The sequence below is a fragment of the Copidosoma floridanum genome, unplaced genomic scaffold (genome assembly GCF_036245765.1).
Source record: "Copidosoma floridanum isolate Cflo_tuat_1 unplaced genomic scaffold, Cflo_Japanese_pri ptg000007l, whole genome shotgun sequence".
Classification (NCBI taxonomy): domain Eukaryota; kingdom Metazoa; phylum Arthropoda; class Insecta; order Hymenoptera; family Encyrtidae; genus Copidosoma; species Copidosoma floridanum.
Window position 1 is genome coordinate 5357952 of NW_028321884.1, and position 22332 is coordinate 5380283.

At 42.4% G+C, this 22332-nt stretch overlaps 1 protein-coding gene across 1 annotated transcript in view; it reads right to left on the reverse strand.

Moving 5' to 3' along the window:
* cv-c (RhoGTPase activating protein) overlaps window positions 1-22332 on the reverse strand; it is a 269141-nt gene that overhangs the window by 236812 nt on the left and 9997 nt on the right. Inside the window, exon 2 of the mRNA XM_089588870.1 lies at window positions 261-471. Within this exon, the coding sequence (XP_089444996.1) occupies window positions 261-416 (156 nt within the window). The 5' untranslated portion in view covers window positions 417-471. The remainder of the gene's footprint in view (window positions 1-260; window positions 472-22332) is intronic.

Sequence of the window (22332 nt, forward strand, 5' to 3'; positions counted from 1 at the left end):
TTCCAATTTCGATGCAAAAGTTGAAAGGTTTCGAGGGTGTTGGTTTTTTTACCTTTTGCAAAGAGAAAAAAGGCCTCGCGCAACTCTATAATGCACTTGTACGGTAAATTACATCGATTTCTCTTCGTCCGCTTCGACTAACGAGCTGTACACGTTCCGCAACGAATCGTCATAAAATCATTCGCGACTAAAATCTCTGTAAAACGTGGTTGTTGCTGTTGTTGATTTCCTTCATGCAAATGGAGTATAAATGTACTCACGTTAACCCTGGCGAGGTAGAGCTCGAGCTCCCTGTACGGGTCCACGGACCTTTGGCCGTTTGCTCTGCCGTCGATGATCTGCATCTGGCGATGACGGGCTGCGTCGTCCGGCAGCACCGGGAGTCGCGCCGGGCCGCAACTACTGTACGCCTCCATTCTCCTCAGCAGTGCCTGGCGAGCTGGCGCATTTTCGGCATCAGCTGTCGCTCATCTGAAACACGCCATGGATTACACACACTTTTTTTTTTTTCTTCTTCCTCAAAATTTATAGGTTTTGTCTATGGTAAATTATCATTTTCATGCGTGGCACTTATGATTATTAATCGGAGAGGCCAAGGGGCTCTTGGGAAAATAGAAAAGAAAAAAAGAGTTTCAATCTACTGGGAATAACAAATGGACGCTATTACTCATCCCCTTTCCTCGGAGCCATTCGCGGCGAAGTTAAGTATTTAATACACCATACGTAAAAGTTCCTCGGCATCTCGGTTGGTCGAGTGAAACTTGGCCATGTAAATGACGATTTTGCCCCCAACCACTTACATTTTTTCCATCATCGTCCCTCGTTGGAGGAAAAATTTCAACGAAGAACATTAAGGTCATTTATAATTCGGCTCACCTATGCTTCTTATAACCACATTCTTTCGAACCGTGTAAAAGCTTACAGGGCCCCGCAACCCCTTGCAATGTGCAGTCGAGAAACAAAGAGCCCGCACGTTTTGCCCAAATAAGAGAAACAAGAAGCCCCTCGGCTTCAATTGCCCCGAAAGACTTTGATCTTCGTGGCAGCCCCTCGCGACATTGCGGGGGTAATTTATGTACGTGCCGCACTCGAAAAGGGCTCGGTAACGTTAGGACGGACAGTGAGAGCAGCCAAAAGAAGCCTCTGTCCTCAGGGGGAGGAGGAGGGTTATAATTAACAGCAACGCATTTACGCTCTTTTCTCGCCTCGATTTTCAACTTTTTTGTTGCGACTTGGGAAAAAAAAAAAAAAAAAAAAAAACGAGAGCAAGTAGGTTAGTTTTCCAATCGTCGCCAGGAACTGACTTGTCCCAAACGTTAATAGGGATATCAATAACGAGTGGAATTTGAGTAGTTTGGATAATTTTATGGATTATTGATTAATAAGATTGCCGTCGTCGTAATCGTCTCGGTGTGCCCTAAGATGAGAGAGAGAGAGAGAGAAAAATAGTTCAAAAACAGGTTAGACGGCCAAGCTCGTGTATTTAATCGCATATACGTACCCACACTCTCTCTAAGGCTCAGCTAGTTTAGCTTAATTGAATAACGCTAATGTGATTTACGCATTATTGGGAAATATTTGTTTTTGCGCCGCGTATCTAACTACACGCGTCCATTTTCGATCGGAGCAACATTTCAAGCGTCGTTTTTTGCACTTTACTGCGCATGTACATGTACAAATGGCAAATTAAATTCAATTGGCTGTCCTTATGATTATTGATAAAAATAACACACGTACACTATTTTATACACATCCTCGAGGGAACAACATTCCCTCGCGGTTGAATTACAATATTCGCGTTAATTTTAGAAATTTACGCTCTAGTCGTTGCGCTCGAGTGCTATATGTATGGTGCGACGAAAGCGTCGTAATCGGCTCGTTTGAATTACGAGAATTGGCCTGCTTCTCTGTCTGTGATGTCACTTGTGGTAATTAAATATTTACCAACAGCTCAATAAAAGCACTTTATCGTTGATTGTTGAAACGAGAGCTTCTTTTTTTTTTTTTTTTTGTCTACTCTAAAGTATGAGATGCAACAATTGACTCTAATTAGAACAAAGCGTTTATTATGGTCGGTATTTGTATGTATTACGTATTGCTTTACGCGTGAGATGATCGAAAGCCGATAAGAAAAACAATGCATTATTCAATGGCTGATGCAATCGATAAGTAAATGAGCAATAAAATAAATGTAATTTTAATGTCACAATCACAAGAAAATGTATAAGCTTGGAAGAAGAAGAAAAAATGGTAACTGTGACTGCGATATCATCGATTTATAATCTATTATGTGGTTCACGCAGGATTAAAAAGTTGCCACGTGAGTTAAACAAACATATTATACTCGGGAGTTTGCGTAATCCAACCCTTTCTCAATAATCACGTTGATTCTCGGGTTGCAAGATCACACGTTCCATTTAAAGCAAATACTAGTGTCAATTAAGGTGTACCATTATTTCCTCGTTTATTATGGGCCATTGTATTGCGATGGGAGAGAAGGAAAAAAAAAAAAAAACTGTTTGCTTTATCACACTGTGTATGCTTTGTTTTTCCACTCGCGGCGACAGTGTAATTCAATGAACAAATTGAAATCTATTTTTAATAACAAGTCTCGCGCCCGCGACAGATCAAGATTAAATAGTAGGCTGTGGCAGCAAGTAATCAACGACCATAATTAAAAAGAAGAAAGAATTTCATTTCCCCACAGTCCGCATGTTATACGGATGAGGTCACGTTAGAAAAATGTTTTCAACATACAGTATATTATATGTCTAAACAACGCGTGTATATGTATATATACATCGGAGCGATTAGCCAAAAATAGATGATGACTTTTAGAGCAAGACTTTTCGACCTGTCGGCCTCGTTTCTAAAAAAAAAAAAAAAAAACAAGAAAAAAAAGATAAATTAACGCCGTGGACGCAAAAATAAACCATATCCATCAGTGCGTTGCGTGCCGCGTAAAGTTGCGTCGACACGTCTTTAAGGCTAAAAAAAAACAAAAAAAAAAAAAGTTTCACAACAACCCGCCATTATCCAACAAAAGACCATCACTTAATAAATTTCGAGCTACACCACACGGCTGCACATACCCTAATCGGGCGCTTACATCAACAATCGAAGCGTAAATTTTTCCCTCCCCAAGTGCGCATATAGTAGCAACAACCGCCAATCCAGGCTCTCTTGCGATACAACTCCGCACACACGCGTGTACAGGTATAGTGCCGCCGATATCATCGACGTGTTTATGAAGCGTCCGAGCGGCTATCTTACGTACAGCGGCGCGCGAGCCGCAAATTCTTTTGGGGGGTGGGCTCTGGTGTACGCGGGGGAGGAGGAGGGCACGTGAAATTTCACGCCTGAACCGACGATTGACAGCGGCTTGTCCACGCTATCTCCCCTCGTACATACACACGCGTGCGAACGTATAAATATACGCGTAGATGCAGCCAAGGAGGGTGCATTCCTTGGCGGGAGGAAGACAAGGGCCATTCTTGTCGTGGTTATGCTGTTGCGAGGAGCTTTCTCGCTGGGCTTGGGGATCATCCGGAGGTTCTCGGTGCAAGGGCTTTTATTTAGCATATTCCAAAGCACATTGAACAAAAAAAAAAAAAATCGTTAAAACGCATAAGGTGGACCTATTTTTTTTTTCTCTTTTCGATCGGAGCACGATGGTGATGCGTAATCGTACAAATTAGCTGTACGTCATATCTGGCTCTCGTATACCATTCGTTTGACTCTCTATCGGGCTATAATTGCGTCATTCGGCAAATTCATTCGAACTATCGTTAATAAATTTTATCGCTATAACTACAGGTCTGTAATACGTACTCGCGTATTATAGGCTATCGCGTTAATGAGATGTAAACTTGAATTTCTCTCGGCATCTGGCAAAGTATGAAAAATAATTTGATTAGACGGTTTATTTTATTTCTTCGGCAACTCATTTACAGCTTTAAGATATGCATCTTGGTGTGCATAATGTTTATACTTATGTGGAAAAAATTTAAAGAGAAGCGCATACGTGTAGATCAAGATTACGCAACGAATAAGAAAGAAAAGAAAAATGGACCAAAAAGGCCCCCAAAGAGTGTGTAATATCATCGCGGATACATCGATGTTAAAATAACCGAGGGATTACATTTTGTAAAGTTTGCCCGGCGAAATTGATCAATTCGCGTGTGATACATTATGCACATGCGCATCAGCATGCAAATTTACGCACTCAATCCCCACTCGAGCTTTCATAACGAGCTGTACACGTTCAATCTACACAAAATCTCCAGTTGCAGCCCCCAAACGTTTTTTTAAATTGTAGATGATCTTTGGGAGTTTCACGTTTACGATTTTTTCCCAAAGACTTGGATGTGCAAGGTGGAGGTCTACCTGTAAAAAAAAGATCTTAGAATCTCGACACTGATTACCCCACACCGTAATTTTCCCGTGGAATGTTTCGTGTACGTTTCCCGTGGAAGAAGTAAAGCTTGTAAAAAAGCTATAACGACTGTATGAAAATCCACACACGGACAGGCACACGAGACGAGGAGAAAAAGCGAAAAACAGGAGAAAATCGGCTTGAGAAATCGATCGGATCGAAGGCACCGCCGGGGCGAAATAATCACTTTATTACGCAAGCGACGATAATCGGGCGCGCGCGCGCGACATATCAATTCTACCGTCGTCCTCCACACGTCCTACAGTCGTCGAGGCGATCGCTCGATAATGCTATACACACACACACAAGATCCTCGATGGGTCCCGTGTTCCTGCAAATTGCAGAAAAGATAGCATCACTCGATATACTATATACATTTGTTTACGTGTATATGCTGCGGTACAACTTGCAAGTTATCTCATCGAGGAAAAGAAGCTTTAAAATAAGTGTAAGTCCTATGTATTACATTATCCCCTTCTGACTACGCGTGTGTATGAAGCATCGGTATATGCAAAGTAAGTACGGATCACCCATATTGATTGGTATACGCGTAAGAAAAGAATTTCACGTGAAATTCCCAATAATCGAGACCACAAGAGTATAAGTATGTGTAACGTACACTTGTCAAGTAAACATGAGCCACGTATATATATATATATTATCTTGGCAGCCTTGATGAACCAGCTAATCGACAGCCCGCACTGAATCTCTGAAACCCAGCCAAGTCGATCCGACGTCTACAAGAGAGAGGGAGAATGTAAGAAGAGGAGCATGGATGGAGAAAAAAAAAAAGGAGGAGGAGGAAAGAAAACAGAACACGCATCCCGAGAATGACACACACGCCTGCCAGTGAGCCTTGGGAGTTGGACGGAAAAAAAAGAGGAAGAAGAAGAGCTAAGCCGTCCGTCGCGGGTGCGAAGAATTAGTCAGAGAAGTCCATCGATCACGAAGCCCCTATATACCACCGTCGTGCATCAGCGCCGATAGGGAGTAGTGTATACTCTCTCCCGCATGGCACACATACATTGCAACACGTGGTCGCTGGGCCCTTCGACCGCAATCAACCTTATGTAACTCTTTCTCTCTCTCTGTCTCTCTTGATCTTCTCCTCCTCCTCCTCTTTAACTTCCTTCAACGTGAAGGCGGGGAGGAGGAGAGAGCGGCTTGTTTACCACGAGATAGAAGTACAATGCGCGCGTCCGAGAGCATCCGTTCGAAAGATACATAATGTACATATATAGGATACTCTCTGACCTTCGCGGAGCCACTGGGTATACGTTACCGATCAGACGCGCCGCTTCTCTTTACGTAATTCTAGTTATACCTTACGCCCGACTAAGAGATTTATCATTCGACCCGCAAGGAATTGAAGGCGTATACGTCGTTATTACAAATTCTCTGATCTTGAAATTTAGGAATAGTCGGACGAGGCATGGAAATCGTTTAACGGGGCCATTGAATTTGAAATTATTCAATCGAGTCTTTGCTACTAGGTAATATATATCTCTTTACCTTATTTCGAGCTCCTATTGGAGGGGTACAGATGTGTCTACAACACTACCATCACAACTATTTTGTTTCAAGCCAAACATGTACACATAAATGGATAAATTTAAAGAAAAAAAACTAAATTGTAATACCACACGATAAACCTGATGTAACATCCCGTGCTCGCAACAACATTATGCGCTCCGCGAGTTTTTCATTGAAATTATACCTCCGTGGATTGCAAGGGATCCTCGTACTACTATACACTGGCCGATAGTTGGATTCTGTTCTAGAAAAAAAAGGACAAATGGTAATAACAAAACCCACAGCCTCCCCCTTACTATCCTTTTTTTTTTTTCCTTACCCGTGCGCATCGAGCACATCTTCGTGGCTGACTATTTTTTCCCCCTTTTCCCCTTCCCCCTCCTCGCAATGTTCTTTGACTGACGATGATAATTTTGCAAGGCTCTGCAACACGTATACACATTGTACATGTACATATGCACATGGACACACACAACAACAAAGAGTTTAACGATCCGCTGCGCAAGTTTCAAGTCACGACGCCCAAGCTATATGCTGTTTTGTTACCGATCTCCCTCGCTGTGGTCATCGCATTGTGAAATTTCACATGGGCATAGACACCAGAGCGAACGAGGGTATTGTTTGGTTGTTCTCTCTCTTTTTCTTTTCTCTTCGTTTTGTTCGTCTCGGCCAAGACATCGCGAATTAGAGAGAAAAGAGCAGATTGATTGATTACATTAACATGCGTTGGGGTCAGGGGGGGGGGCGTATAATCGGATGTAAAAATCGATCGATCACTCGTGAAGCCCGAGCTGCGCGTGTCCCGTATACAGATGCATTATCTCCCGACGGGGTCTTGCGAAACGATACAGCGTGTGCTCGAAATCTCCGGCGAATCGACGAAAAATAATTTATAATTTATGCAACCCGAGGCTGGTGGGCCAATATAACGTGTAATGGCGGAAAATAAATTTCGTCAAAAATGAGAACGCGGAGGTATAAGGTAGGTAGTTATATATGCTTGAAACGCATGTTTGCCGAGTATGCCGTTTCGCGCGTTTAACCGCAGTTACGCAAAAGATATTGCTGGTGATAACGGGCTCTGTCGGGCAAAGGGGGGGGGGGGCAATAAACAAATTTGGCGGGCGATCTGTGGGAAATAAAAAAATACCTCAAACATGCACGGGTTAGGAACGTTTGGGTCTTACGTAACGACTACGTATACCACTACTGTATAATATGTACCTCTTACGCACCCAGTGAAATGTATACCTGTAGATAGTACTGGGGGAGTATAAACATGATAAAAAAATCGAGAGATGACGCACGCCTCGTTTCGTTATCTTGTACGTTGGTCCGTGAATCAAATGATTCGAGGTGATGTGTTTTTTTTTATTCTCCAACTTTTTGCTGGAGAATCGCTGATTTATCGATTGTCTTGTGAATCACAAACACATATATGTATATTTCCTTCGGGGTTTTAGTGTTACATTTAAGATATTTACGATATCAGTAGGAATTTCTATAAATACACAACATAGTTTCCAATAAAAGATTCAACGAGAGTCGAGTTCGATAGAGTCGAAAATACAAGCATCTGCTCTTATCCAGTAGGTAGATAAATATAAATTGGGCATATCGCGCGCTTGGACACAACAGAGACACGTTTGTGTACTTATACCTACAGCTAAAATTATAAATAACATTGTTAAGTCAGGCGTCGTACGTTATACGAGTTTCTGTGAAATAAAGTTTCCAAAATAATTTAAAATAAAATTTCCAATAAAGAAATGATTACTCTGAATAAATATTAATAAAAATCTCAACGTATAATATTGGAGGATAAACAATCTCCGTTTTCCTTTTAAAATATCAAAGTTGTTTTATTATTGTTATATAAATCTCGGCTTTCATGCCAGCGGAGCTGTGAAAAGATGCCCTAATATTTTTCACAACGTCCGACAGAGACATTTCAATTTCTCTTTGGCAATGACTCACTTTTTTCAAGGGCCAAAAAAAAAAAAACGTACACAATAAGATTCCAAACTATTTAAGACCTTTTCATCTGATGTTAACCTGAAAGCCTTGTCGACAGCCTTGGTAATAGATTGCAGCCGTACTCATGTACACGTAAATCAAGTGCTTTTTGAACACGAGTATAAAGTTATCGTACATTTTTTTGTTGAAATTGAAAAAAAAATGTAGTATGCAAATATTGTTTTCCACAGACCCGTTCATTCATGACGTACGTACTTCAGAGTATGAAACACAAGACCCGAGAGATAACGCAGCTTTCAAGGTAGCAGCGCACAGTATACCTATACGTACACGATAACAAGCCCCCGAGAGTGAAAAAGAGCCCCAAAAAGAAATGAGCACCTGATTTCCCTCCCTCTCCCTGCGGACGAAAAAAAAAGACAAAAATTTACAACCGCGCATATCCAAAGTACCCGGTCGCTTCGGCTTATCCCTGCGCCGGTAGCGTCACGAGCGTTACACGGCAAAACAGCGTCCAGTGCAAAAGGAGAGGAAAAAATCAACGATAAACAACAACAACGCCCCGGAGAGATGAGAAAACTAATTGCACCGCGAGAAGAGAGAGCACATCGCGTAATCAAGGCTATACCCATCCTGCACATACTATATATATATATATACGTGATGGTTACACCGAGAGAGCCGGTACATTTAACGCGCGCGTGACTCACTGTCATCATTCTCATTATCGCCCCCGTGTACAACCGTGTGTCTTCTCTCCCTCGTTGACTTGCACATATAACATGGCGTGCGCACACGTGCATGAGCAATAAGTGAGAGGGTACATGCATTACTTTGCACGTGGTACACTACAGCCGTGGTTGTATAGTACCTATAGGTACCTACGAAGCTTTTCTTTTATTTCGGGGAGTATAGAGCTCGTTGGCTATGTGTATAGCCCGGGGAGTGGATGAGTCATGTTATCGACGGGAATTAGAAGGCATTTTCCTCAGTCCCGGTGATTTTTTTTTTCCCTTTTGTCTCTTCCAGCGCGGAGGTGTTATTGGATGGCTTTTTTTTCTCTCGCCTCGAGAGAGATGCTGCGAGGAGCTGCGTTTTTGTGCGATGGAGCTCCTTGTTTCCTTTGGAACATTTTTTTGTTCGTTCATTGATTTTTCAAATGTAAGTATTACTGTTTACTTCCTATTCACGTGCCTAAACAACAATGTAAATTCGTGCTAATCAGAGATAACACGTTTCAATACATCAATAAGAATTAAACAGAAATCTTGTTGAGATTTTTTTTCCAATAAATACACCATGCCATTCAAAATCTATGCTGTATAATCATCAATCATACTCGACGATTTCTTCATAAAAACATCCCGAATCATTATGTGTTAACTCGCTTTGTAAAATAAAAAGGCTCAAGTCACGTGACAATCAATCTTTCGCGAAAGTATTATCACCGACTGGTGCGATAATACCTCGTTTTAATAAAGCTCGGAATCGTGCGACGTGATTTTATGCCCAACAAAGAGATTGACTCACGTCAAGTTGACAATGAAACGCCAAAAGAAAAAAAATCATCCTCGTCAGCCTACCTTTTTCTGTATTTAATATTGTATTTTTATCGTTTAGCACAAGGTTCACACGTATCAGATATCATGTAACACGTAATTATAAAAAAAAAATCTTACGCTTTAATACATATAAAGATACATGTGCAATCAGCCCAGGAGCTTGTTCAATTGTTTGAGCTGATGGAAAAACATAAATCAGAGTTTTTTTTTTGCAGCTAAAAAATTAAAATTTGTAATGATTAATCTTAATTATTGGGGTGTAAAAACAAGTAGGTACCACAAGTGGTCTATAGCATTTAAGTCTTGAAGTACAAATGTGTAAACTTGTTTTTACCAATGTTCTTACACACAAAGTAAAAATTAGATCCATGTTTCGCTGCTCTGACAACCGAGCAAGTCCACGTACTTATTTTATAATGTAAAGTATAACACGATATTTTGGCGAAAAATATTGTCCCCGTAGAAAGCCAGAGACGTATATTATAAGTAAGCAATAATAACAATACAGCAAAAACAAAGAGGCCAAAGACAGATCACGCGCATAAAGGAAATAACGAGAAACTAATACACGAACGCTTATTCCAGGACTCGCGTTACATAATTACAGAAACTTTTGACAAAGTTATACGGTGTGCCTATGCGACACGTATAAGTATAATACGTATAAACACGAACGCTGTAGAGTACACCGTAGCGGGTGACAAAAAGTTCGCGAGGAAGTCATCAATCCCGCGAGGCTTTCTCTCTCCGCTTAGATACATACATACTGAGACAATAAAGCACACATCCCACTGCACCAAAGTGCACGATGTAGCCCAGTTATGTGTATGCGGTGCCATAATAATGCATCCACGCACGGGCGAGTAATGATGATTCACATCAGCCGATCTTTGGCAAGTATAACTTATACATCGACAGGAGGAAGCATATACAATGCATCTCGAGTGCCGAACAATATTCCCAGGAAAATCGCCAACTTGGCGCGTCCCACGCAATTTCAACGTATACGTATAGGTGCACCCCATTCATAACTACATGTACATATCGCACGGAGCGAAACGACGGGTCCATCGCCGACGCAGAATCACAGAGCACTTCGCGCCTTCTCCTCCAAGTGGCGGATGATTTTCCCGATGCACATAAGTACGTGTCCGTTGGGTGTATTTGCGTGCGGAAAAACAAAAGCAGATACGCGAGGGGAGGGAGCGCTTCTATTTCCGAGCGGGTCCCGACATATAACGGAACAGTGCAGTATACCTACATGCACGTGTGTGCCCATAAGTATGGTGGGTAAGTGCGCCAGAGAGGAAATAGCGGAGGCGTCGAGATATATATCTGATGTGTATGTACACTGTGTTGTTGAACAGCCGCTGGTGGCTGCCGTTGCCGCGCGCAACGCGTATACATTATTACGTGCAGGTATAGAGCCTCTCTTTTGCCGTATATTGCTCCGCGGCTTTTCTACCGCATCTACTTTTTCGGATTTTTCGAGTTGCTTGTGTACACTTTGAGTTTGGCATTCATTGCAAATTAGGTGGATTGTCACGGACACGAGGGTAATTATTTATACGGATGCGTTGTTTACGCTCAATTCTGAGATACGTATACGCACACATACATGTAGAGACGGAGAAGTGGTTTTTTTCGCTGAGATATCAGAGGCCAATATTTTATGAGCTATCGACAAATGAATCATGAGATGATGGAAGCTCACTTTTACGATGTACGTACAAAAGAAATGAGTTGAAACATCATCTGCCTCGTGTCGTGACATCGTCAAATTTTTTCCGTGTCCATACGTGTAGTAACTTTTAATCCGATGTTTAGTTTTCAGTACAATGAATGCTCTGGTATTTTCCACGGGATATTAAACTCAACAAGTATGTACACACGTGGTACATGTATATAATATTCAAGAATTCCTTCACTTTCAATTTTAAATGCTAGTATAATATATTCTCGTAAAAAGAGTCCATTAGTCAGCTTTGAAAATGAATCAAGTGTAGTTTTTAAAATGAAAAGGCACGTGTAATGGGTAAGTTATGGCGGCCCTCGAGGAGCAGTAAAAAAAAAAAGAAAAAAAAAAAAAAAAAAAGGAAACGACTGGCGGACTTTTATTCAGTCGCAGCGATAACAACTCGGGTCGAACGAAAAAGTCCCCTTTCCTCCTCCGTCTCTTATTTTCTCGTTATTGTAATTATTATCTTATACGCTTGGGGTTCTTTAATTTATCGTTTACTTATGTCCTTATCTAGAATATAAATTATTTTAATTACGAAATGTCGAACAATATCGCGCGAGATACACATACAGTTGGACGCGTGTACGTAAGCAGAAAAGGTATTTCTTCGTTGGTGGTATTTTGTAGTCTACAAATTGCAATGTATCATCAAATTATTTTCATCTGTATTCAGTGCCCACAAGCAATACAGATACATTCATTGAAAATGAAATCAAACTACTTTGATTGTTATTTTTTTTTTTTTTCAAACACAAATAAAAAATTATTTGTTGATCATCATGTAAATTCTGGCCAACATCAAGGCCTACCAGGATCACAAACTGCTCGAAAGCATTTTATTTTTTTACAGCTGATGTTTATTGAAACCTTGAGCCATAAATTTATTCGCGTACGAATAAACGACTCCGTAAAGCATAAAAAAAAAAAAAAAAAAAAAAAAAAAACGAAAAAAGAAAAATCAACAGGCCACCGAGCACAAGCCGATCATTCATTCGTCTTGTAAACAATCCGCCGTATCAATTAGTCGCGGGTAAAAATCTTTCAGCAGGAAACACGACCGCGAAACGAGACGGGCAAAACTCCCCGAGAGAGTGGCTCGACAAAGGCCCCCCGAAGAAGCTAGTCGGCTGAAATGTAAATCGAGAGTCCGGAGGGGGGGGGGTAACCAAGATCGATAGGCGACATCATCGGACAGCCGGATGGGAAATAAAAGCTGTGCGCGAGGGAGATAAGCTCGGAGACAAGGGAATGGCCATCGATAGAGACGGAAAAATTCGATGGGAAGATAAATGACGCCAACCAGAGGACACGACGAGGTGGGAGGTAGTTGGAAACGTAAAGAGGAAGCTCAGGAGGCTATACGTACATAGAGCCGAGAGCAAACACTGCGTGGATAGTGCAGCGGTGCACAAAAGGAGGAGGGAAAAAATGAAGGAAAAGAGAGGCTTTTCAATGAGATTCTCTCGTGCGGTTTGGAAACTGGTTCCGACGCATCTATTGACTGCCGTGGCGCCTCTTCCTCCTTTTACTCTTTCACGTGGTACACATATCCACTATAGGCGAGCAACAGCTAATTGGAATTAAATTCAGGCACTTCTTTTGTGTCTGTGCCAAGGAAAAGAACCAGAGTCGGGACGAATGACAAATGCCGCGATAGTTGAGGCAATTAGGCGGACACTCTATACGTGTCTGACTTGTTTATTGCTTTCTTTACTCTTCGGGAATAGGCGCCAGCTCGTTGTTTTTATTTTATCCGTTTCGCAAGAATTAAATATCGAGAAACGTTATTTTTTATTTTTTATTTTTACCATCGTTTATCTATTATATTATAGCACCAATGTATTTTTTTTAGTAGATCTCGAGCATAAAGAAAATTCATTAGTTGTATACTTAAAGAAAAAAGCGATCAATTCCAAAAAAACTTTTTTTTCCTCCTAATTTCTAAAATCACCCATATACAAATTAATCGGACAAAAGCATAAACAGTTTTACCGTCCCCGAGATAATAAAAACCAAAGGCATCAAAATAAAGATCTCGCGTCATCCGTAAACGGAACGAGAATTCGATTTCAGTGCCATAAAACGCGTCGTTCGTTCTCCTCCTCCGATCCCCCGACAAAAATGCTGACCAAGTCTGTCTCCGGGACGCAAGACTAATATTTTTGCCAAACTTTGCTCGAGTAACTCAAGCCGGACGGACTGTGGGAGGAAGGGTTTCATTTATAAACGAAAAAAAAAAATGGAGTATTTAAAGAACCTAAGCTTATTTTCACAGCTGACGCGAGAACCTTCGATCTCTTGATCATCGCGCATAAACACAACATCGACGTGTACGTATACATACCGACCGACCCCCGACATCGATATATGCCCTAATGAGCATCCAAAATCCGTAAAACGGGGCTCATTGCAACAAACCCACATATCGGTTAACATCGCACTGCTGGCAGTGTAATCTTCATAATTTTTAATATTCCCTCGGCGGTGCACGTAAACTCATTCATGCACTTGCGTCCGTTCATTCACACGCGATCAAGCAAGAAAAGAGGAAGGGAGGGAGAAAAAAATGAAACATCAAACAGCCATCAACCTCGGGTCATAACGGAATTCTCCCATAACACCCGAGCCCGGCCTATATATATACATATACATATACATACAACAGGAAAAGCTCACAAACATGTCAACCGCGGCGTAATAACGCGTCACTCGGCGTTAATGAAGTGCCTCCGATTCTCCCCCTCCTTCCCGCGACCCTCGGATTATTATCTGCCCTCCTTTTTCTTGATACGAAGCTGCACTGGCCGTATATAGAGGCCGATAACCCTCGCCGACCAACGCCTCTCCATTAGACGAGTTTTGCAATTAACGGCGACGCAAAAGAGGAGAAACAACACCCATGTTACAAGTTGTCGCGGAAAACGAAATTCGAGGAACAGAGACGCGCGTGTAATCACCGCGTCAATCAAAACTCGGTAGCCGGTTGATGAGGATTCGGGACGAAATTCGATTGCCACATACGAGGCCGATTAACCAGTAAGTATATTATACGCAATATCCTGATAGAATTTATAGCGCAATGTCCGTATGGCTGTTGTATACTGCGGGTAGCAGTCATTAGCCCGAAAATTTGTACTCTGTGCTGCTGAAAAAAAAGCACGCGAAGAAATTAGCATCAACAAACTCCACGGGGTACTTTTGGGTGTCCCCTGCGCTGGGTTATTAATCATCATACGTATGTATATAACCCACAAAGTGCACTCTCGCGAGAGAGAGAGAGAGTCCATTGTTGCGTAATGGCCCGGTGTAAGTACGGCTGATGTTGCATATTGACACGTTCACGTGACTTTATGGAAGTCAGGAAAAATATCTCTAGATTCGTGTAATAGCTCTCACTATAATTTTACCAAGACCACCATATTTCACGATATGTATACGCATACATTTGTACTGTATTACGTAACGATTTATCAAATATGCTTTTCGTGCCTGTATCTAATTGTGCAAAATGCAGCCAGAGTAGCACGTACATAATGTACATGTATTCCCATGTATGAAAAAAAAAAAAAAAAAAAGTACAGATATAACGCGTTTCACCAACGTCAGTGCTATCGAAGTGGGTATTATGTTGCACTTATCGCTTGAAAATCGCGATACGAGACACATAAAATAAGTCCCCCGAAAAAGATCTCACCGCTCGAAAAGAGAGAGAGAGAGAGAGAGAGAGTCGCGCAACATTGGAAACAGGTCCATCGTATGTATGTATACGCGAATTTCAGGGTACGAGAAGAGGGAAAAAAAAGACGAGTTGTAACAAAAACTGACAGAACCACTCTCGCGTCGTATAATTCATTAGGAGCCGCCGATGGCAAATTACCATACGTCCCTCCTCGGAAGAATAGACGCGCGATCGTCGCTTCTTCGGTTATATCAATAAATTTAATATTCCACTCGTATATACTTGTGTGTATCCGCACGTACACACAGGGATGAAAAGAATCCTCCTCCGTCGTGGTATAATCGAAAAAAATTCCCCGAACGCGTTGAGCGCTCATCTGTATCCTCAGCAACGGAGATCGAGATACGGAGATACACAAAAGGGAGGAGCATATGTATATAGACGAGCAGCATCCTTCGGAGGAAAAAAAAAAAAAAAAAAAAAAAGAGAGAGCATCTTCCGTTCGTGCGCTATGTGTTTGTGTATACACATCGGGGGAGCTCTCTCCTCTCTCTCTCTCTTTCCCCTTGGGTTGCGTTTAGAAGCGTTTAACACCCGCTAAACACCGCAGGCATCCCAGTTCCCCTGCTCCTTTGGATTGTCTTTCTCCTTATCCTCCTTCGGGTGCTCTGGGGCATACATTTCTTTCAAACGCCCATCTACAGGTATATATATACATATATATATATATCACGCGCACGTGAAGCTCCCCCGTGTGTACACCTATACCCGTAGGCGGGAGAGAAGGCCTTGCAAGGTTGCACGGTGTATATATATATATATATAGTGGTGTTACGTACCAAATGTGATACTGGGCATGAGTAATATACCTTTAACTACCTCTGCTGGCTATGTTGCGATTATACACCGTACATTGACGAAATGTGCAAAGTCGATGCCAAGGATCAATCGGAGGGGGAGTAAATAAAGCTATACGCCCTCGAGTGCTTCAATTTCGTTACCGATGACTTTACGTGAGCTTGTGGCTGTAGGGACGCAGTGAAAGTAAGCGAGATATTTATACATATAATATGTTGGAGTGGATGGCATTGCACCTACATACCTATTTTTGCTGGGTGTACTGGAGAGCCTTTGTGCGTCGGAATATATAGCTGATAAAGTGCAAAGTGGCGATGCAACCAAGCTGGCGTGTACTTACGGCCAAGTGATGTACAGAGAGAGAGAGAGAGAGAGAGATGAGATGGCAAGGTGTTTATTGAAAGTTTATTCAACTAATCAAGGTTGCCGGGGTGTATGTGTGTCAATGGCTCGCGGAGGAAAGGGAGAGGACGCAGGTATATATACATTATACCGAGAGGGGAAGAGCGAGATGGTGTATACAGGTCTCGAAAAGCTGCGCAATACATACTGTACATCGGCATGAGTATAAATAAGTGTATGCACGTTTGCCTTGAAACGACTGTAAAGTTTTTGTGTTGGTTGACGAGCGGGAATTATTTTCATGTCGGTTGTGTATAGGTACTCTTGATTGGTGCTCATTAGAATTATAAATTTAAATCTAGAGGTTGGAGAGTTTTTCATCAACTGACTATTTTTTTATATATTAAGTGTAAGCATACCAATGTACTCCATGAATTTTTATGAATTCATACGATATTGAACAAAAAAAAAGTCGTATAGTCATGTACCAGATTATTCAATGACATTATTTTATGTACTTTCAGATGGTATTGCTGTGCATACCCAATTAGTTACTCCATACCATACATATGTTGAATATTCGTTACATCTTTGATGATAAGATGTGTCATGCGATCTCTTGATGTGAATTTCCAATGCCTATGGTATTCATGTAATGGAAAACCCATAAAGCTCTCGTTTTTTCAAAATTAGTTTCGACGGGTGCACTACAAATGTCATCCAACAACAGCTAAACTGCTATGTTTATCTCACAGTAAAACCAAACATCGAATCAAAGTACAAACACGTACAATCAAAATATAATGAAAAAATCAATGAATCTTGATAGTAAAACAAAAATAAAACAACCCCAGCGGAAATATAACAACAACAGAGCCAAATGTTTAATAAAAGCACATACATCGCTCCATCACTCGTGGTACCTGTTATACATCACCTATCCGATTCAAGTCCTTGCCTCGAGATGTATCAATTTATCTCTCGCGTGAAAAACAACGTAACAATGCACTCTGATCTATGTACTCGCAATGGGCACGAATATAAAAACACTCTGAGGTAGCAGCACATCTGTAAATATAATATCCTATGTACTGTCGACTCATCGCCCCGATACGTACACAAATACATACCCCCTTGGCCGTTGCGCAACGCATTGAGAGATAATATTTTTTCTTCCCCCGACCCACATCTCAATCCGCCTCAATTAGGGCCGATGACGCTAAGCGGCAATCGAATATCTGCTTTTGCTCAATGAACGAGTTAACTGCTCTTTATTGCCCCGACCCTTGCCCCCCCCCCCCTTATATACTCGTATTGGCTTGACGAAGCGGCATTGGCTTGTGTTTCGTTGTTGAGCGCGCGCGTACGCCGCCTCTGATTGGAGAATTCAATTAGAAAAATCGAGGCGCACGCAAAAATAAACGCGCCTTTGGGTCGTTGCGCCGTACGGGCTCTCCCATCCATCGGGGACTGATGAACGTGTGCTACATCGTTTGATGTAAACGCAGAAAAAGCTTTGCATTACAACAACATCGTTATTAAACTTTCACGCGCCTCTGCGATTGAACCACGCAGTGGCTGTCGATGAGTCGTTCCTAAATGAAACGTGGCCAGCGTTTTCTCCTCATTAGAAGCGTCAACGTGCATAGCTGAGGATGCAAAATCGTTATAATGCCCCTCGCGACGTAATGCGCTTTCAATAGACATCCCCTTCTCTTGATAATTACGAACACCTTTCGTTGAGCTATATGATGTATACAGGAGATGAAAAAAGTCTTTGTGTACGTATCGGTGATATATACGCAGTCGATGATGTTTTCGATCGTTTTGACGATCCACAGAGCGCGGCTGACCTATACGTAAAAACGGAATATTTTTAGCATGTGAATCACGGGCACGCGGTCCCCGCCGATGGATGCGCCATTTGTTACCCTCCCAGTGGTGACGATAAAAAATGTAGTTTAGTTCGCCACTCGTGACGCATCGTACACTCGTCGCATATCGATCCTACGGGAAGATCCTTAAGCGATAAAGTAAGTAACGTATCTCTCGTTTCCGCTCGAGCGGTGAGTCTATACACCCCCTTCTTTTCGGACGGACATCTGCAGCGGCGACAATTTTTACAAATCCCCCGTGTAATAACGTGCGGAGGCAGCGCACGGCGAGAAAATCCTGCATAGGTATATATAAGCGAGCGAAGAGTCCTTAAATCACCGCGATCCGAAGGGCTGGCACTGAAGCTATATGTAGGTACAGCAGCAGCGTAAATCTCCACACGGCGCGTATAATCCGTTGAATGCCCCGGTACCTATACCTATGCACCCACCTATATATCTGTATTGGTACGTACACCCCGTGTATACAGGGCGCTAGTTATACAGCGCGCCCGTGTACTGCTACTCTCTCGAGGATTTCGTCTAATTGGCATTAGGCTTTGTCCAACGCTGCGTATCACACGCATCTGGCGCATACCTGTGAGTACCTTATAGACTATACGCTACGTGGCGCGTGTAGGCAGCTAACAACGCCGAGGTGTCACCTTCTCTCCACTTATTCTTTCTCTTTCGTGCATCCGAGACCACTACATTGCAGCCAAGACACGTCGGCCGATTTTCTTTCTCGAGCGCTATAGTGTTTGTTTTAGCTCGGTAAGGCGATCCTTATATTTGAGAGAGTCGAGGAATTTCGTTGTTTCTTTCGATGAATTATTGTTTGTGGAAAAGAGAGCTGAAATCCGTCGATATTTTAAACGACTGATGGTTTCCGACTTTCTCACGATGAGTTGTGTATTGTACAGAGTTTTCAGTTTAATCAACGCCAAACAACGATATAACCTAAGGTTGTAATCGACGTGGCAGCTACTACGTCATTGCAAACGGTCTCCTGCACCATGTGATTAGTTAAAAACAATCCACCGTGGAGTAATCGTATCGCGAACGCGAGAGATCGGTAAAGATCGGTAAAGATCGGTAGCCGATCGTGAGTTGTAAAAGAGCCAGTATCGCGAGCGAAAGGTTCTTTTACCGCTAGAGGCGTGAAAACGTAAATAGTCGCGTAGGGAAAAGGGCGTGGGTGGTCAAGGGCATTTTTCAGCTCTATAGGTATATCGCTGATGGTGGAATTCACGACGATTTGTCGAGCCAGAAACTATTTTTTTTTTTTTTTTTTTTCGAACGAGCTTGGCAGGCAGATGCGAGGGGGCAAAGGAGGAAATGGCAGTGCAAACAGAAAGTGTCGAAAAGTAAATATTGGCGTTCTCCAGGAGTGATGGGATGGCAGTGGGGACCGGCTCGAGAATCCGGGACAGTGCTTTGGCTCCGTTTTTTTCTAATTTTTCGGGTGATCTATGGCGATTTTGGCGTAAGTATATCATAGATTTATCAGAGGCGAACGACGATTTTTTCTCTCTCGATATTCCACCGAAGTAAGTAAATCATTATATCGGAGGTACAAACGGAGGGAAAGGGTCCAAAAGATGATTTATCGACCGAGAACGTTTGCAACCATGTTTTCCCACTCACGGTAATTGAAAAAGTCGCGGTGGGATTTATGGTTCATCTGAAAATTTCGTCACCGAAAATAATGATTAACCAAAGTTTATTACGCTATATCTCTACGCTTCGCACATAATATAAGTAAGTTGGCAAAATCTACTTATGTTCATTCGAGCCTCGTGGGAGGTCATTAACTTTCTACAGCTCAATTTTGTAAGCTTGTTATAGGTATACTATACTTTTAGAATTGGCATTTTCAATTATTATTAAAAATCTTCCTCGAAAGGCTACCGCACCGGGATAAAAATACAATAAATCACTTGGTGACGTTAATGAACATGTCTTTCAAAAAATCATCATATAATATACCCACACCTCTCTTGTGCAAAAAAAAAAGAAAAAAAAAAAACGCAATTCGTTCCGTAATTTGAGCATCGATAATTACCACCTGCTTATTAAAAGAAACTTAGGTGGTAGGCAATTTAGAGAAAATATGGTACACGCGCTAACGTGCACACGGAGAAAAAAAGAGTGAAGGAAAAAAAAAAAAAATTAAAATTAGCAGCTGCTGGACTTCCGCTCGTCGCAGGTACATGTATTTACTGCACAAACGCTCGACGTGTACTAACGATCGTACGAAGCAGGAGTACTTACATTATGATAATTCGGGTCACAGGACATTGCACACGGAGAGATAAGAACCACATGCAGGTATGATATTGTGCACACACTATGTGTATAGGTACATACTGTAAGTAGAAAGAATGATAGGGACTCGTGACGCCAGAGCTCCCTGTACATGTATATACGTTCAGTGTGTTGTCGCACCTCCATGTAATATGTACACCCGTACGAAAAGGTGTACCTACTACTACTACTACTATTATGTGTATTATGGACTTAAGGCTTATGTATACGCAGCACAATGATGAAAAGGAAGAAAGACGACGAAGAAGAGCCGATGGGACGGAGGAGAAGAAAAAAAAGGAGGGAAGAGATACCGACCGGACAACGACGGGCAGTTGAAAGGACACACGGCATGAATCCGCGAACGACTGTGTCATCGCTGCCGGCCCTTATTCTTACGTTTTTACTTTTTCCCTTTTTTTTTTTTCTTTTTTTTCGGTCCCGCAGAAGAACGAGGGAGCGTCCTCCAAATAGAAATGTTTAGCGTGCTTTTTCAGCGAAACAATGGGAGCCTCTTTTTGATGTATCGCGTACGGCGGGTGGGTTATGAGCCCCCAGGGGGGGTCGGAGAAGAAAAAAAAGGACAGGAATGAGAAGAAGCGTGGCTTGGAATTTTCGTGCTCCCCGGGGATTGGGGTATCAAGGTCACGGGCTGCGCTACTATGAGGTCTGATCGCCCTCGTGAATATTCATTCGACGGGTATGGATCTTACAATTACTTTGTTCAATAGTAAAGCATCAACGCGAACATTCGGAATATTAGCGTTTTTAAGTGAAGCAGATGATTTTCTTTCTTTTTTTTTTAATATTCAAAAAAACTGCTTACATACGAAGAAACAGGGACCGGAAATGGAGCAAAAAAAAAAGAAAGAAACCTTACGCGTGTGCTCAGTTGACGCAACAGGAGCTCGATCGCAGGCCAGTGCAGCACGTGTTTGGAGAGCACCAGTAGCCTCTCAACGCTCACGCCATTACGACACCTCTCGACTAGGCCTTTTCTCGCTCCCCTGGCTCTAATCTCCATTGTTCTACACAACAAATGGAACGATCGGTATATATACCGGCACTTCCATCTATCAGTGGCTGCACGTGTACCCACACCCACAGACACACACGGACCTTCGATCTACATCCCGTCAGCGATCGTGATTTCAAAAATATATACATCAATCGACCGTCTCGTGGAATTGCGGACTGTGAAACGTGACTCGTACTCGTGTAGGCATTTTTCGACGCGTGTACGTGCAACACTTTGTGAGACGAATAGTGAAAAAATAAAGCCCACAGAGATGACGGTGCTCTCGAGATCGATCAAATCGGCAAACGCAATCGGCAAGTCTACCGATCTCGGGTTCAGTGGAGCCTATTCTTTCAAAGCGACGACAAATGTGAGAATGCCCGTGCATCGCGTTCGTATACACATAACTTTTTAAATCCCCGTAACGGTGTTGTCAATCATAAATTTCTCCGCCAATGCAAGCACGCACACTCAAAACAACAATAAATCTTCCACCCTCCTCCCCCATCTCCGTACATAATGCATTTGCCGAGCATCATCACCATCGAAGCATCTTCGCGTATACGTGTTAATGAAGTCATCGTGTCCCCGTATAGACAAACGAGCATATTATCAATAAAAGATAACGGCTCTCATACAATGAGCTTTCTTGCGCGCGATTAATGCTCCGCGGTGTGGTCGAAAAAGGGGGTCGCGCGCTCGCGCGTAAACACATCGGCATGTATATACTTCCCCGATGGTATTATTCAGCGGGTGATGCTTCGAGCGGCGGAGGAGCCAAGGAAGAAAAATAAAAGAGGAATCACAACGCGCAAAAACATCAAAGCCAAAAGCAATTAGTCCGTTTCGATAAATCGCGTCGACGGGCCACACGCACCTGCCGTGGAGAGACGCGCGCGCGAAAGAGTTGTTAAACCCCCAGTGTTGTACTTATCCTTCGCGCGAAGGGTGACTCATGGATGTGGCGACGTATCGTCGTCTTCCTGCGTTTCTTCTTTCTCTGCGG